The sequence below is a fragment of the Lissotriton helveticus genome, chromosome 5_1 (genome assembly GCF_964261635.1).
Source record: "Lissotriton helveticus chromosome 5_1, aLisHel1.1, whole genome shotgun sequence".
NCBI lineage: Eukaryota > Metazoa > Chordata > Amphibia > Caudata > Salamandridae > Lissotriton > Lissotriton helveticus.
Window position 1 is genome coordinate 243991280 of NC_136065.1, and position 17470 is coordinate 244008749.

Below are 17470 nucleotides of genomic sequence, written 5' to 3' on the forward strand. Positions count from 1 at the left end.
CTCTAATCTAGTGCAGCCTGGTTAAACCAGGCGATTAAAGGGTAATAAATTAGAATTCATGACCCAGTCAAAGATTTTGTTGAACAAAAGTTTTCTCAAAAGCTTCCCAAAAGTAAAAGGGCAATAAGATGGTAATTTTTAGAATCATCACTGGCACTTTATTTATTATGCATTGGATGAATAATGGATCCTCTCCAGGAGAGGGAAATTTGCACTGAGTATAGGATCATTGAAAATATGTTGAGGAGCCATTGGCTCAGCTGGTCAGGATCTAGTTTTAAAATGCCCTAGAAGATTTGAAGGTTTTGATAATTGCACAGATTTTATTCATCAAAATTGCTAGGTCATGATTTACGTAAGTCAAAGTGATTGGGATGACCCCTATCTTGTTTGCATAAAGATAATTAATATGACTGTGCCATTTTTTAACAGATACTGAAAAATCAGTTGCACTTCTGTGAGTTCTGATGCCATGGCCAACTAACTTGTAGAACTCTTGCTATGTACTATTAAGACCAAATAGCTCCTTCACGTGTAATACTCTATTCCTATATTTTCTTTTATGGTGTCTTTTTTCTTTCTTTGTTCAGGTCACATCGAACAATTTGGGGGGTAGGGGAGTTTAAAGTGATCTGGTCAGTCTCTGATGTGCTGTTTTTTCTAAATTTAAGATTTTATCTTGTTCATTTCAATCTAGCTGAGTTGTAGCATAGGAGTTTTAAGATAAAAACTAAGATTGAGAATTCTTCTCAGTGTTTACGCCATTCGTAAGATGAATCGGTTTACTAAGGTTCAGTCGTGAGGTGAAGAATTCTTGGGATTCTAGCTGAGAGAATTTCGAATTAAAATTACTATCCCACTTTATTGTTCTTTAGTTTATCAGAGTCAAGAAAGTTTTCCATAAGTGGGTATCGATCGACGAAAGATAAAATTTTGACCTTAAGGCGACATGTTGGGGAATATGGCCTTTCTCATTCCTGTAAAGAAATAGATAAATTGGCACTCCTAGTTAAGTCACTAATAAACTTTAGTAATGATATATTATAACGGAGTGTAAGAATTTATTGCGTGCAGACACGTGTAGTTGGGAGAGTACCCTCCTCCCAAAGAGTAATAAGATCAATATAATGAGCCTTCGCCACACAAAGGCTGCGTGTTGCACAGCTACACAGGCCCACAATCAGGCCTAATAAACCTTTGAACTAGACTTTTTCAATTTCAAAATGAAAATATTTCAAACCTACTCAAAAAGACATTGCTTCATGTTTTTTTATCTGAATTGAGATACACTATTACTTGTTCAAAATCATTCTTTAAAAACACAATGTATCAAATTAATGAGACAATCCCAAATGTTTCAATCAAATCATAACATTTTTAACAATAGAAAAAATATCATCCTATGCAATCTTTTATTTCTCTCCTTTCCCAATGCATTTAGGGTTCAATGCTGAACCCTTCGTCAGGGGTTAACAGATTACACAACTAAACATAATATGGTAATGAAGATTCAAAGTGTAATTCTCGTCCGAACCTACAACACAAAAACATTATTCTTAGCATTTCGTAATTATGTACATTGTATTCCTATAATCTGTGCTGAGAGCGTTACTGTGAAACTGTGCAAAACCCAAGGTTAGGTGAATAAAAGAGAAAATCAGGATATTAGTACCCCTATTCGCATCAAAGAACGGAAAATGAAAGGTTAATATAAACCACATCATCCAAAGTGAAGTGTATAGAGAAGTGACCAAGTAGTAAAAATCTAAGAACCAGTAAGGTGCTGTAAATCTCCAGTTATATGTGAACTGAGTGAATTAGGATCTCTAGTATAACCCGACTGGACTTCCATTCATTAAAACATATGCAGTCCTACCTTCCGTATTTAAATACAGACTCCGTGTCAGCCGTCGTGTTGAACCTGATAATGCGATGTGATGAATCTAGTTATAATGCATGTTCGTTTAGTGCAAATATCTAGTGTGATCTTACTGCAAAAGCAGAATCTTACCCGTAGTCTTGTGTAATCAACACGGGAAAACGAGCGTGAAAAGCATGTACCCCGCTGTCTGTTCTACTTCATCCGCAATCTATAAAAAATATAACTCTAATGAATCCATGATCCCCTCGGGGATGCAAATGATAAATTCCTCTATATAAAGCATATAAACTCACTTGTTCGATCTCCTGATATCGCGTTCTATCCTGCCGCCATGGATTCAGTTCGCGAGTTCACGTGTATTGGATATGCCAATCCGCTATACTTGAAAAGGCCTAGAAATGGACAATGGACTACAATGTCTCCGCCATTCTCAAATGTAAACGAAGTAAAAGACGGACTCCGATCTAAATGAAGCATATAAACCCCATAAGAACATCGACTGTCTGATATAAAACTTTATTGTTCCATTTAAGGAACAACTGTTGTTAAGGACTAAAGAATAAAATATCTATGAGAAACCAAGAGAAAAGAAACCAGATGGGTGATTTTATTGTTCCATTAAGGAACATCTGTTAGCGATTTAAGGTGAAACTGAAGAAAGAAAATGTGTGGAAAAAACCAATGGGTGATGTGCTACAGTAAGCCCCCTTACATTCTAATTAAAGTACAGCTGAATTTTTCAAGAACAGTCATGATGAGTCATTGAGACCAATCTACAGGAAACATAGCAATTCATAATGATCATTGAGACCCCCCTGGGATAAGCGTCCCTAAATATTTTATCCAAAATGTTTCCTTGCGTGCTAACATGGTATTCATGTCTATGTCAGTGCGCTTGTCAATACGTTCAAGAATAGTAAATCGCAATTGGGGTATTGTATGAGGAATAGTTGTCCAATGTGCCGCTAGAGATGAGCTCATATTTTTATTCCGAATGCGACTCTTGTGCTCTACTATTCTTGTCTTTATCATTCTGCTTGTTCTCCCTACATATATTAAACCGCAGGGACATTTGATTGCATATATCACTCCCTCTGTTGTGCAATCCGATGTGTGTCTCAAAGTAATCGCTTTGCCAGTGTGAGGATGTCTGAATTCACTCCCAGTCATAACATTTCCACATTGTCCGCAATTATAGCACTTGCGCATTCCCTTGTATTTGATTTTCATAGTTTTTTTTTAAGGTTTCAAAAGCTCTCTTAGGTTTTCGGAATGAGTATGTGCAAATAATGATGGACCGGTCAAAATGCCTCTGAAATCTTGTTCATTTTCCAACAGTTCCCATCTTTTTCGGATTATAGCCTTTATTCTAGGAGACTGTGCCGAATGTTTTAATACAAACACTTCTCTCTTCGTTGTTTGTTTGGTATGTTTTTCTAGTAAATCCTCTCTCTTTTTTCTGAAGACTAGGTGTTCTGCTTCCTCCAATATAGAATTTGGGTATCCTCTTTGTTGGTATTTAACTGATTGTGCCCTTATCAATTCATTACATACTTCCGCATTAGATGTTATTCTTTTAATCCTCATGAACTGGGAAATAGGTAAATGTTTTTTCAATGAAATGGGATGAGCACTTGAGTAGTGTAACACATTGTTTACATCAGTTGGTTTGGTGTATACTTTTGTCATTAAACCTTCATTGGTTTTTGTTATTTCAATGTCCAAGAAATGAATTTGATAAGCATCAATTTCATGGGTGAACTGTATACGTGGGTTGCATTTATTGAGATCAATTATGCTGGATTCCAGTAATTCTCTTGATCCTCTCCACACCACTAGGATGTCATTGATGTATCGTACAAACATCACTGCATTTTGCTTCCAGTCAATGTTCCTCAAAATGAACTGATCCTCAAAGTGGGCCATGAAAGTGTTCGCGTAGGCAGGTGCCCCTGGAAATCCCATGGACGTGCCTGTCTTCTGGACGAAAAAGTCGTCTTGCCACTGGAAGTAACTATGATAGAGTGCGTAGTGTAGCAACTCTAAAAGGAATATGCTTTTGTCTTGGGGTAAGTCTGATTGTAAAAGTCTCCATTCTACTGCCTCAAGCCCTTCGTTGTGGGAAATCGATGTATATAACGCTACAACGTCTATGGTGCATAGTAAAATATCTTCCAAGAAATAATCTTTGATGACTTCCAGTTTTTTCAAACAATCTGTGGTATCCTTAACGTATGTTACCCAGGATTGTACCAGTGGTTGCAGATAATAATCCAAATAGTACCCCAATGCCTCATGTATAGAACCGCATCCTGCTACAATCGGACGGAAAGGAGGATGTTTTTTGTCCTTGTGTATTCTAGGTAACATATATATCTTGGGAATTTTTGGATATGTATTCATTAGAAATCTACGTGTATTTTCATCCAACGTGGTTTCATCAAATGCTTTTTGTAAGATGTCCCTCAGAGTGTTTTGAAATTCCAAAGTTGGATCTTGTTCCAAGCGGATGTATGTGTTTTCGTCACTTACATGTGCGTTCACGCTTTGTTGGTAGTATTCAGTATCCAGAATCACAAGGGCTCCCCCTTTATCTGCCGGTTGGACAGTAAAAGATATATTTTGTCTGAGTTTATTCAAGATCCTTCTTTCTTGTTTAGTTAAGTTCGAGTATTTAGGTGAAATATATTGGATTTCTTCCAAATCTTTCAGAACTAAAACTTCAAACGTGTCTAAAGTCTTATGTGAGAGCGGTGAAACAAATTTTACTTTTTGGTCTGAACAATAAAGTTTTATATCAGACAGTCGATTTTCTTATGGGGTTTATATGCTTCATTTAGATCGGAGTCCGTCTTTTACTTCGTTTACATTTGAGAATGGCGGAGACATTGTAGTCCATTGTCCATTTCTAGGCCTTTTCAAGTATAGCGGATTGGCATATCCAATACACGTGACCTCGCAAACTGAATCCATGGCGGCAGGATAGAACGCGATATCAGGAGATCGAACAAGTGAGTTTATATGCTTTATATAGAGGAATTTATAATTTGCATCCCCGAAGGGGATCATGGATTCATTAGAGTTATATTTTTTTTATAGATTGCGGATGAAGTAGAACAGACAGCGGGGTACATGCTTTTCACGCTCGTTTTCCCGTGTTGATTACACAAGACTACGGGTAAGATTCTGCTTTTGCAGTAAGATCACACTAGATATTTGCACTAAACGAACATGCATTATAACTAGATTCATCACATCGCATTATTAGGTTCAACACGACGGCTGACACGGAGTCTTTATTTAAATACGGAAGGTAGGACTGCATATGTTTTAATGAATGGAAGTCGAGTCGGGTTATACTAGAGATCCTAATTCACTCAGTTCACATATAACTGGAGATTTACAGCACCTTACTGGTTCTTAGATTTTTACTACTTGGTCACTTCTCTATACACTTCACTTTGGATGATGTGGTTTATATTAACCTTTCATTTTTCGTTCTTTGATGCGAATAGGGGTACTAATATCCTGATTTTCTCTTTTATTCACCTAAACTTGGGTTTTGCACAGTTTCACAGTAACGCTCTCAGCACTGATTATAGGAATACAATGTACATAATTACGAAATGCTAAGAATAATGTTTTTGTGTTGTAGGTTCGGACGAGAATTACTCTTGGAATCTTCATTACCATATTATGTTTAGTTGTGTAATCTGTTAACCCCTGACGAAGGGTTCAGCATTGAACCCGAAATGCATTGGGAAAGGAGAGAAATAAAAGATTGCATAGGATGATATTTTTTCTATTGTTAAAAATTTTATGATTTGATTGAAACATTTGGGATTGTCTCATTAATTTGATACATTGTGTTTTCAAAGAATGATTTTGAACAAGTAATAGTGTACCTCAATTCAGATAAAAAAAACATGAAGCAATGTCTTTTTGAGTATGTTTGAAATATTTTCATTTTGAAATTGAAAAAGTCTAGTTCAAAGGTTTATTAGGCCTGATTGTGGGCCTGTGTAGCTGTGCAACACGCAGCCTTTGTGTGGCGAAGGCTCATTATATTGATCTTTCTCATTCCTGAGCATAATCTGGAAGTCTTCACATAAAGAAAAACGTCAAAAATGAAGGTGTGAATAATCGATAATGCTGTTTGCAATCAAAACCGTGCTGCCATGTAGACTGGACTGAGGACTGACTTTTTATCCCATTTAAAATGGAAGTATCTACCTGTGCATTTTGTGGTATCCTCCTTCTTTCAAGGACTGAATTAATTAGCTTTATAGAGTAATGTGGTGTCCTTCCTGAAGCCCTCATCACTGCAGTGGTTCACTTAGCTAAATAATGCGTATCCTTAGATGTATAAGGCTAAATAGTTTTTTCCGTTAAGTGATATTTTTTTTCCTCAGATAAGCGAGGGCCAAAGTGGTTCTGTTTTTCGGACCATGAGTTTTCTTCCTGCATATGAACCTCTGAAGTGATTGTATTAAGTAAACAAGGGCCAGGCAGTAACCTCTGTGTGATTTTTCAACACGTTATTGGTATTTTGAGTACAGATAAATACTTATTATAAACTTGGTCTCTACCTCATGTAAACAGTAACATTCAATAAAGTGAAAAGTTCCTAACCGCATCTTGTCACTTGAAATCAGATGTTATTGTTGAGATCTGTAGCATCCCTGTTGGAGAAGCCTTCCATATGTACAACATGTGCTTATTTTGTGATTGTTAGAAATCTGACTAGGCTGGTACCTAGATTGTCTGTCTTATTTTCGAATACCACACCCTCCTCCATTTAATGGAGTTGAGTGTAAGACAATTTACTTTGATCTCCCACTGGATGGTATGCAGAAATGGCGTGGCAGTAATGACAATGACAATGAACCAGGGTTGTTGTAGTTCAATCATAGGCATATCTTTGTCTCATTGTCATACAAACAAAAACAGCAGTCCTACAATGAGCCTAGCTGGTACTGGCTTAGTTTTTGTATCCTGATTTCAGATGATGACTAGCAGCAGAACATTGCGAGGCCAGTTGAGTGCCAAAAGCTCAGAAAGGTAGACAAAATAGTAGAATGACTAACCAAGAAATGTCTAATTACAGAGTCATCATGGCAAAAATACAAACGTTTAGCTATGACAATCTAATTACTGCTATTATTATCTGTGAACATATGCTATGCATAGAACTGATTCATGGAGCCTGGCCCATATGGTCTATCTGTTTCTATCTTTATCTTATGTAACAAAACACACTCAAATGCACCACCTTTAATTAGTACAAGACAACATACCCAAAACTACTTTTTATGACTAGTAATGAACTTGAAAAAGTATGCCTTATATGCAATGTGCTTTCTGATCAAACATTGTTTCTCTCATAGGTGTTAAATTTGGAAAGAAACCAGCTGTCGTTCCTCCCGGACTCTATAGGTGAACTGGTGCAGCTCCAGACTCTCAATGTAAAAGGTAGGACAACTTTCAGAAACTTTATAGTATTATCTTCTCAAGTTTCAAGGTAGACCAGAGAATGTGCTCTGTAGAAGGGCTTGATGGTCCGTATTTCATGACAAATTGTGTATTACACAGGAGACCAGAAATAGAAACATTTCCAAGATACTGCATATAAGAATCTATCAGTTTCTAAATTCTTCATAAAATAATTTTGTGAATCTGTTTTGTTAGGAAGAGCACCAGAGGCTAGTGCTTTTACGAATAGTGATTCTAAGACAGGAAGTCACAAGCTTATATACATTTATTTCTTGTAAATATTGTTCAAGAATATATTATTTAATTCATCATATAGGTTAATTAACAACAGTTCTGAAATTCCTATCCACATTACCACAAGTGATCCATTCTGAAAGTTATTTTCTATTTTTCAATTCTACCAACATTAATTAAAACAATATCATACGTTATTACAGAGTTGTAGGAAAGTGTCAGACTTCTGTTTGATTTCTCACTTTGTGGACCCTTTCATATTACTTGCATGCCTGAGTATTTAGTATGTATCCTCTTTCATTTATTATTGCATATACTTCCTTAGACAACAATTACATCCATTATAAGCCTAATATAATTTTGGTTTACTCAGAGAATCTATTTGGAACACTATAATTTACTATTTTCTACCTTCAAGATGATATAATCATAATGTGAAAATATATTATTCAGATAAATTTACATCAGCCATCACAATTAGCAATAAGTCATCTCTATTACCAAACTATTTTATATTATTAGTATCTATAAGACAGATGTACATTTTAGATTCAGGAAACTAAATGCCTCATTACCAATCGAACCTCGGCTTCTAAACAAACAATCTTCCAGTTATTTGTTGTACCTCATAACGGCTATACACTTAATCTTACTAGCTGTTCTCTTACATGTACCTGACATTGTATTTTTTCACATAAAATATTGATATCCAGTACAGCGGTGTTACTTGCTCTCTCTTCCAGGGGATCCTCATTTGTAGTCCTAAGGTCCTAAGCACTGAATAGTCCCGCCCACGTGCAGGGATCCCGAAGCACTTTAAAAAGTATGCATACATGTATATCAAGAATTTGTACTATGCTTGCAGCCTAAAGAATGCTAAAAAATGCCAGATTTAATTGAATTTATATTTTAAAAAGAAGCCATTTGCATAGACATGCATCACTGTAAAAAGATGACCATAGAAAATCTTTCGCAAACTTTTTTACAATGGAAAACAAAGGCAATTTTAGACATTGTTAGTCAGTAGGCTGCAATACAAAGCATAGACTAGAAAATTGGCACTGGGCCTTTAAGAACCTTACAGTACATCATTACTCACAGGTGACAGGTCAGTTAATTTTTCCGGCTCCTGGAAACAGGATCCTGGGGCACTGACTGCTACCTTTTGGAAATCTTTCCAAACCTTATATTTAGATTTTTCACTCAATGTCTTTTGTCATTTGGGACAGCTAGGCACCCTTTTCTGACATAAAATGTATATGTGAGAAAGTGGCTCTATATATACTGGACCAGAATAAGGTACAGTGTGTATAGAGTCCACAAATCCCAGAGGTATAACTGAGGTTAAAGCCAGGTGTGACCTTACTCTCTAAAGTGGTAGCTTGGTCGAGCAGTAAGGCAGTACCAGAGGACAGTGTAAAGCATTTGTTGTACACACTCAGTCAGCAAAAGGTTTCACACACTCAGACTGAACTCCAGGCCAATTGTTTTTATATCAAAGATATAGTTGTTTTATTTCTAGAACCAACAGGTATCAAAATATACTGTTCTCAATATGAGAGGTCTCAGATGAGTACTTCGCAGAAAGGCAATAAACTTTGTAAACATAATAGGTACAGGGGTTGCAGTAGGCAACACAAGTCTACACACAATTTAGCATTGAGCTCAATGGATTTTCTTATATAAACACAGTTGATTACTTTGTGGATTACTTTGGTAGTTCCAGGACTGGCTCCTAGATTCAGTCCCGGGGGCTAAGCTGAAAACAGTTTAGTACAAACGCTTTAGGTATTGCAGTGATTTTTCAGGAATATAAAGCTATTTTAAAAGTTCACACTTAGAAACTTTTCAACAGAAATCTGGCAATGTTATCCAATGGGAGAAATTTCAGGTTGCAGGTAAAGTACGATCTCGTTACTTTGGTAATCCAGTACTGGGCTCCTGGGTCCAACACTAGGGTCTCAACTTAAAACAGGTAAGCAATTTCGTTTCAGTATTTCGTATGATTTTTAAAGAATATTTCAAGTTTTCAAAAGTGGACACTTCATAGAAAAGCAGACTGGATTCCTATGGAGAAAAATCAGATTACTAGTAAACTCGGTACGGATTACTTTTGCGGTTCAGTACTGGGCTACAAGGTACAGCACTAGCTTCTCTCCTGATCACAGGTGAGTACTTCGGAATTCGGTTGATTTTATATGAATATTTTAAGTTTCCAAAACTTCACACTTAGAAGATTTTTCGAGTCAATCCAGTCAATGTTATCCAATGGCAGGTAAGTGAGTTACCGGTTTCCAGGCGAGTACTTGACTGGTGAAGTTGTGGTTCTGGGCATAGACTCAGGGGTCCCCCAGGGTCAGGTAGGTACAGTTGGTTCACCCTCAGCGGCGCAGGGGCGGCCGGGTGCAGAGGTAGTTAGGCCCAATGTTATCCAGTGAGGGACAGGAGGCCTCCGGTTGGTGGCTGCTGGCTACGCGGCTGTGGGAGCTGGGCTCCTGGTCACTTGCTGAGGGCAAAGGGGGAAGCAGGATAGGGCAAAGGTGGCACAGTCAGCGGTACTCGGGCGGCTGGGTGCAGGTTGCTTTTGAGCCGTTGGGCGCTCAATGTTATCCAATGGGAAAGGTAAAAAGGGAACAAAGACTGCAGGCTCGGGGACGGAAACTCTCCAGGGGTGATCAGCACGTCGAGAGGTAAGTTGGGATCTTGGAGCACAGGTAGGTACCCCAAAGGGAATGCACAGGGGGCTGTAGGGCGCCGGGTGCAGGGGTGTCTTTGGGTGTCGGAAAAGCTTACCCTCAGCTGGTCGCGGTTGGGGTGGCCCCTGGTTCTGAGTCTGCAGGTGTTGTCTGGTTCGTCGAGGAGAGTCTTTGGGCACTAGACTTTGGGTCCCAGTCGCCGGGGGGACGTCCTCGTGGTCTTGGATCACTCGGGCACGGGCCGGGCTCGGCGGGTGCAGAGTGGGCTGGTCCGGAGCTTCCTGGGGGGGTTGTTGCAGCAGAGCCTCTGCTGATGGGAGTCCCAGTCTTTAAGAGGGTCAAGGCAGGCATTTCCTCTGGATGTCCCAAGGTTGCTGTCCGCAGGAGTCGCCGGGATTTAGGCAGGAGCAGGTTCCAGGATCGACAGGCCGGTAGGGCTGGGGTCAAGTCAGTTGTTGTCGTCCTGTTGTCACCAGCTGCGCGGCGGGTCTTCTTCCTCTTGGTCTTCTTTCTTCTTTTATCGGGATCTGAGGAAGGAAGGTTCAGGGAACCCTAAATACTGAATTTAGGGGTGTTACAGATAGGGCAAGGACAGGGACCAATAGGTCCCTGTCCTGGGGTGGGTACACCCCTAAGCCTGCTTCTCTCCTGTGGGAGGTGGCAGGAGCCAAGCTGTGATTGGGCACTGCTCCCCATCTTCAAGATGGCCGGAGCCCGGGGTCGTGCTTCACCTCGTCTCCCCCACCTGAGGGGTGGGGTTGGCACAGGCTGGCACCCCCCCCTTCCTGATGTAGTTTTTTCCGCCAGTCTTCCCGCCAGAGAGGGGGGGTTAGGACTGGTGGGGGCCAGTTGCTGGGTACAGCAAATGGTCTGGAGAAGCTCACAGAGGCTGCATGCCTTTGAAGCTTCCCCCTGCCCATCCAGGGGGAGGAGACTTAGCACCTCGCCCAGGATGTGCATTGTTGCAGGCCCAGGAGAGCGGGGGGCTCTCCACCCAGGGGTCCAGCAACATGTCTGCTGTGTGGCAGCCTCTGCAGCCACTCAGCCCAGACGTGGATTGTTGGTTAGGTTTTCAGGGGGCATCTCTAAGATGCCCTTTGGTGCATTTTACATTAAATCTCACTGGCATCCGTGTGGGTTTAATGTGCTGAGACGTTTGGTACCAAACTTGTCAGTCTTCGGTGTAGCCATTATGGTGCTGTGGAGTTCGTAATGACAACCTCCCAGCACCATGTACTCTTAATGCCTTCACTGCACTTACAGGGCCCAGGAATGGCCCTGGGTACTATAGGGGCACAGGGCTCATGCACCTGTGCCCACACCTCTGGCATAGGTCACCCAGCTAGAGGTGTGACTGAAGTATGCCAGGGCAGTGGGTTCTGTGGGCGTGTGCCATGTTGACTCTTTGTTTAGTTCTGTACTTAGACACTCAGCCTGCAAAGGAAGTGTGTGGGTGTCAGGGTGCAGGGCCTCTGAGGGTGGCACAATAAGTGCTGCTGTCCTCAGGGGTCTCTTCTGGTCACCATGCCCTGGGGACCTATGGTACCATTTACTAGGGGCTGACAGGTGGCCAGAGATGCCAATTGGGTTTTAGTTTTAACACAGTTTTAGGGAAGGAACACAGGCCCCCTGGGTACCTGGTTGGCAGGAACCCAGGGCACACTCAGTCAAAGCACATCAGCAGTTCAGAAAAAAGTGGGAGTATACCAATGCAAGAAAGATGGCGTTTTCTCACATAGCTAGAGTAAAAAAAAATCAAACCAGTTTCAAAACATTAGACAATGCGACAATGCTGTATTTAAAAAGCAGATGTAACTACTAAGAGCACATTTTAATAATACATTTGTATTAGCAGGCAATAGCAATCTTAAGAGGCATTGCATAGCTTCATACACACTTTGACCCCAATTCCATCAGTCTCTCGCTCTCTGTCATTCAGTCTCTCTCTCTCTCTGCCAGCCTCTCTCTCTCTCTCTGCCAGTCAGTCTCTCTCTCTGTCAGTCTCTCAGTCAGTCTCTCTCTGTCAGTCTTAGTCAGTCAGTCAGTCAGTCTCAGTCAGTCAGTCAGTTAGTCTCTCTCAGTCAGGCCCGGACTGGTCGTTGCGGGCACCGGTCAATCCCCCGGTGGGCCGCATGGTTGGGGGCTGGTTTTGGGCCGCAAAAACGGCCCTGTAACAAAAACGGCTGAAAACCGGCCCTGGCACAGAGCGCGGACGCACCCCCCCCCTCCTCCCGGAGGCCGAGCACTTTGCCAGGGCCGGTTCTGGTTCCCAGTCCGGCCCTGCTCTGTCAGTCTCTCTTAGTCAGTCTCTCTCTGTCGGTCAGTCAGTCAGTCTCACTCTCTCTCTCTGTCAGTCTCTCTCTGTCAGTCAGTCTCTCTCTGTCAGTCTCTCCCTGTCAGTCAGTCTCTCTCTTAGTCAGTCAGTCTCTCTCTCTCTCTCTCTCTCTCTCCCTCCCCACTCTCTCCCTCCCCACTCTCTCCCTCCCCACTCTCTCCCTCCCCACTCTCTCCCTCCCCACTCTCTCCCTCCCCACTCACTCCCTCCCCACTCACTCCCTCCCCACTCTCTCCCTCCCCACTCTCTCCCTCTCTCTCGCTCTCTCTCTGGGGGGCCATGGGTACATTATCTGCAAGGTCCGCGGGCCTCCAAGAAAGGACTGCCAGGCAGCTTGCGGCCCGCGGGCCATACTATGAGTACCACAGTCCTAGACTATCAATTGGAATATCCCTGGCTTCTCCTTCTGTCCTTTCAAGACCACAGGACAGCTCACATTGAACTCATGGTCATCGCTCTGGATCTAGAACCAGACATAGATCTCAAACAAGATGCAGATAAAGACACCAATCATTTCACTCTTGATCAAGTAGATCATGTACAAACCATCATAGAAGGTCGAGAGCCCAATCAGAATACTGTCCCCTTCATGGAGAACCTGCTCAAGATCGTCCATCTGAGATTATTCTCCGACCCTCTCTAACACATCTCCAGCAAGGGTTTCTCCAATTGATGGCTTGACAACTTTTGAAGAGGTGCTTGTAAGAGGTGCATCAAAGGCAAACATTCCTATGCGAGCTCCCACTGCATCTACAGCTGTTATCTTTTATACGCTACATCAAAGAACGTCATCAAGACCTCTAATCCTTCTGGTCCAGGGACTTCTTAAGCCTGCAATGCAGATATTCCTGACACCTGTTTTTATAAGGTTGGTTCCATATAGACTCTTGAAGAAGAAACCTTCTGACTAAGATCCTTTCTTTCTCAGGGCAGATCCACCACCAAATTCAGTAATTGTGGCTGCAGCAAGAAAGTCACAAACGGTAGCACTATTTTCCATACCACCGGATAAGGAGAGCAAAAGAATAAAAACTCTCGGAAACAAATTGTGTGGACCCTCCTCTTCTACGATGAATGCAGAAAGTGCCAATGCCCTTCCAGGGGATAGAATATATTGCTTTGAGGCTCCCCACACCTAAGGAAGACCGACAATATTTTCAGGAGGTTGTTAACGAAAGAATATCTGTATCAAAACAAATCATGGTTTCATCTGCTGACATTTTCAAATGTATACGCCCATGTTTAGCCATGGTATTTATTTGTGCTAAGAGATCCTTATGGCTTAGACTAACAGATTTCAAACCATAAGCGCAATTTAGAATTATGAACCTGCCATTCTCAGGGAATACGTTGTTCGGATCTCACGCAGATGACAAAATGTCACATATGAAGACTAAATTGGGCACCATAAAAGCTGTGGGCCTTTAAAATGTAAATTACAATTTTAATTAATGTCCCCCTCCCCTTGTGTACCCATACACAAAGCCACTTTACATCATTTTACATGGAAAGCAGCTTTCCTAATTGGTAGTACCTCTGCGCGCAGAGTTAGTGAAATTCAGGCTTTATGTGCCACTGAACGACACACCAGAGTAATATAGTGGTTATGAGAACACACCCCAGTTTCTTCCTAAGAGGGTTTCAGGTTTCCACATTTACCAAACTATTTCCTTACCCATTTTTTCCTAATCTATCAACGCAAACAGAAATGTACTTGGATTCTCTGGACGTTAAAAGAATCTTAAATTGTAGCTAGACAAATCTAAGGAGAAAGGTCAGTCAGACCGACCGTCTTTTCATAAACTATGGTCCAACAAGTTTTTATCTTCGTATAAACAATCTATATCTCAATGTATTGTTTCATGCATTATTCTTTCATAGCAGATAGCAAAGACAACCCTTCCTGGTAGGCCTAAAGCACATTCTACACGGAGAAAGGCTGCTACCATAGATCTTCATCAGAATGTTCCAGTTTTAGAAATATGTATGGCAGCTACTTGGAGATCTGTTCATACATTTACTTGGAGATCTGTTTATACATTTACTAGACATTACTGCCTAGATTCAGACTCCAGAGCGGATACTCAAGTAGGGCCGGCTTCTTTTCACATGATGGTTGGAGCTGTTTTTATTTCATGTCTGCCTGTTTGTGGGATAGGCTTTGTTTTCTATTCATTGCTTGTGACTATTGATGAGGATCCCCTGGAAGAGACGTTACTCACCTGTAATCCTGGTTCTCTTCCAGGGGAATCCTCATCAAAGTCAAAAGTAACCCTCCCACCCCCTTGGACAAGAACTATTACAGCTCTCAAAAACTGCTTAAGCAAGGATTTCTAATTTTTTAAAAAAAATTACCTGACCTAACTGTCAGGGGGTACTGTGAGATTCTTAAAGGCACAGTGCCAGTTTTCTATTCTGTGTTTTGCATTGCAGCCTACTGGCTAACAATGTCTCATATTTTCCTTTTAAAAGGGTTTGTGAAAGATTTTCTATGGTCACCTTTCTTTAGCGAGGCATGTCTATGCAATTGACTCCTTTTTTTAAAAGAAACTTCAATTAAATCTGGCCATTTGCAACCTTCTTTAGGCTGCAAACGTAGTACACATTCTTGTTATACATATATGTAAAAAAAAGAATGCTCCGGGATACCAGCATGTGGGTGGGACTATTCAGTGCTTATGACTTTCATGTGGCTTTCCCTGAAAGACAACCAGGATTACAGGAGAGTAACTTTTCCTTCTCATATTTTAGATCACATCTTCATATTCAGCCAGACTTCCAATACCATAAATCATTTTTACAACTTTATCTTCTAGCATTACACATTTCTTTCAATATTCCTATATTTTCTGATACCAGCTTCACTAACAAATCACTGAAGACTACATATTGAAAACGTTTCTGCTTTTTATGTCTCATTTGTTTGCTAATGTGAATAACAGAGACCGACATTTGCACTAGGATTTGCTACATTCATTAGCTAAAACACTTTGAAAAAGATAACTGAATTTGTGACTCATGTTGTAGCTAAAATGTATTGGCACATTGATGTGCAGCTCCCTGAGAAAAAAACAGACTGACACAGTCATCAGTACTTCTAGAGAAGATTGAGTTAAATGTATTCTGTTCTATCCTAAAAGAGTGCATGATAACTCTGCTGTGGACAGAAAGATCCCCACTCTCTGTCCCAACACTTGATGGACTCATCAGTATTCTCTTTCCGCATTTTAGCAGTAACTTCTGATTTCTTGGCACCAGACTCCACTGCTCCTGTAGTGTGTGTTATACTTATCCTCTCATACAGTGGCATAGAATGCATCTTCTCCACCTTTGTGACTTAATGTTGGTAGTGAAATCTTGATAAATCATCTTTAATGACTATTGTTTGCAAGCAAAAATTGAACATTGTTATAGGATTATAGGAGCAGCAATAAAAAATGTTAAAGCTGTTGTCCATCTGGAGGAAGTGTGGGAAATTCTAGATGAAGTCATAAGGCTCATAGCTTAATAACTAGACTACTCCGAATAGCACAAGAATTTGGAGCATGCTTTTATCAAATGCACCTGTATGTATACCCTTAGATCATAAAGTTGGAATGGTAGCCTTTGATGTGTTTGCATATTTTGTTTTTCTTTCATTGGATTTTCTCAAATATGCCACGTTGCATCGCATGCTTTTTTAACGCATGCCATTACAACGCGGTCATTACAACGACCGCGTTGTTACAATGCATGCCATTACAACGCAAGTCGGAACAACGACTTGCTCTAAGGGGGCGCTAGATGTTGGAATAGTACAATTTACTATTCCAACTCCAGTCTGTGCAACAGTAGGGAAGGTGTTGGATTTTAAATCAACACCTTCTGAACCCTACAGTAAATCGTTGCTCCGATTTGCTTTGTAATGGCATGCGTTGTAACAACGCGGGAATTCTAATGACCGAGTTGTAATGACATGCGTTGTGTTGCATGCAGTATAAACGATGTTTACTTTTTTCTTTCCTTTTTTTTTCCATGTAACTCAATGCTGCTTCGCGGTGCTTGACCCCATCAACATCATGATATATGATGTATTTTCTTCATATTGTAGTCTTGAAGTCCTCCCAGTTTTTAACAAGCAAATGACTTTGAGTGACTAGCTCTATTTCTCTGTAGGTAATAAATTAAAGGCATTACCCAGCAAAGTCGACGGGCTTCGAAGTTTACGCACCCTCAGTATCGGTGAGAACAGGCTACGTGAATTACCACAGACCTTGGCCTATGTTCGGACTCTGGAGGTAAAGTCTGACCAATATGTGCTATATTTCCCCTTGGAATGTCATGATAGTTATATTACTGTTCAGACACCATCCAATTTCCATATATCTTTTTAGTAATCCGCATGCAGACAATATAAGATAATTACTTTCTATCCAGTATTTAATCCCTGGGTCCATTCGCAGGTCTTACAACAGGCCTTGAGTAATCATAAAAATGTTACTAGTAATTTGAATAATCTACTTGACCTAACTGTAATGTACTTGACCCAGAATCTGGTCTCTAATTCTGTGATCCTAGCAAATATTTTATTTTACAGAGCTGCCTTTTTCTTCATTATCCGATATGAGAGCACCTTCAAATATGCAAGTTCAGCAGTACCCCTGTACAAAAAACTATTTTGGTTGCTTTGATAGACTTAACTTTTGCTCCTTGTATAATAAGAATCTAGCTCACATATAGGGTACAGAAACCCCCCGACCTTCCTCTTAGTTCATTAATAGCATTATAATCAGACTGAGGACAGGAACGTTTCTCAGTTCATGTTTAAAAACTCACTTTTAATAAATGTAT

General features: G+C 40.7%; 1 protein-coding gene across 2 annotated transcripts in view; it reads left to right on the forward strand.

Moving 5' to 3' along the window:
- The window catches only part of LRSAM1 (leucine rich repeat and sterile alpha motif containing 1), a 362528-nt gene that overhangs the window by 142230 nt on the left and 202828 nt on the right, over positions 1 to 17470 (forward strand). For both annotated transcript variants that reach the window (XM_078642118.1, XM_078642119.1), the window contains 2 exons: positions 7270 to 7354; positions 16796 to 16917. In XM_078642118.1, the coding sequence (XP_078498244.1) occupies positions 7270 to 7354; positions 16796 to 16917 (207 nt within the window). The remainder of the gene's footprint in view (positions 1 to 7269; positions 7355 to 16795; positions 16918 to 17470) is intronic.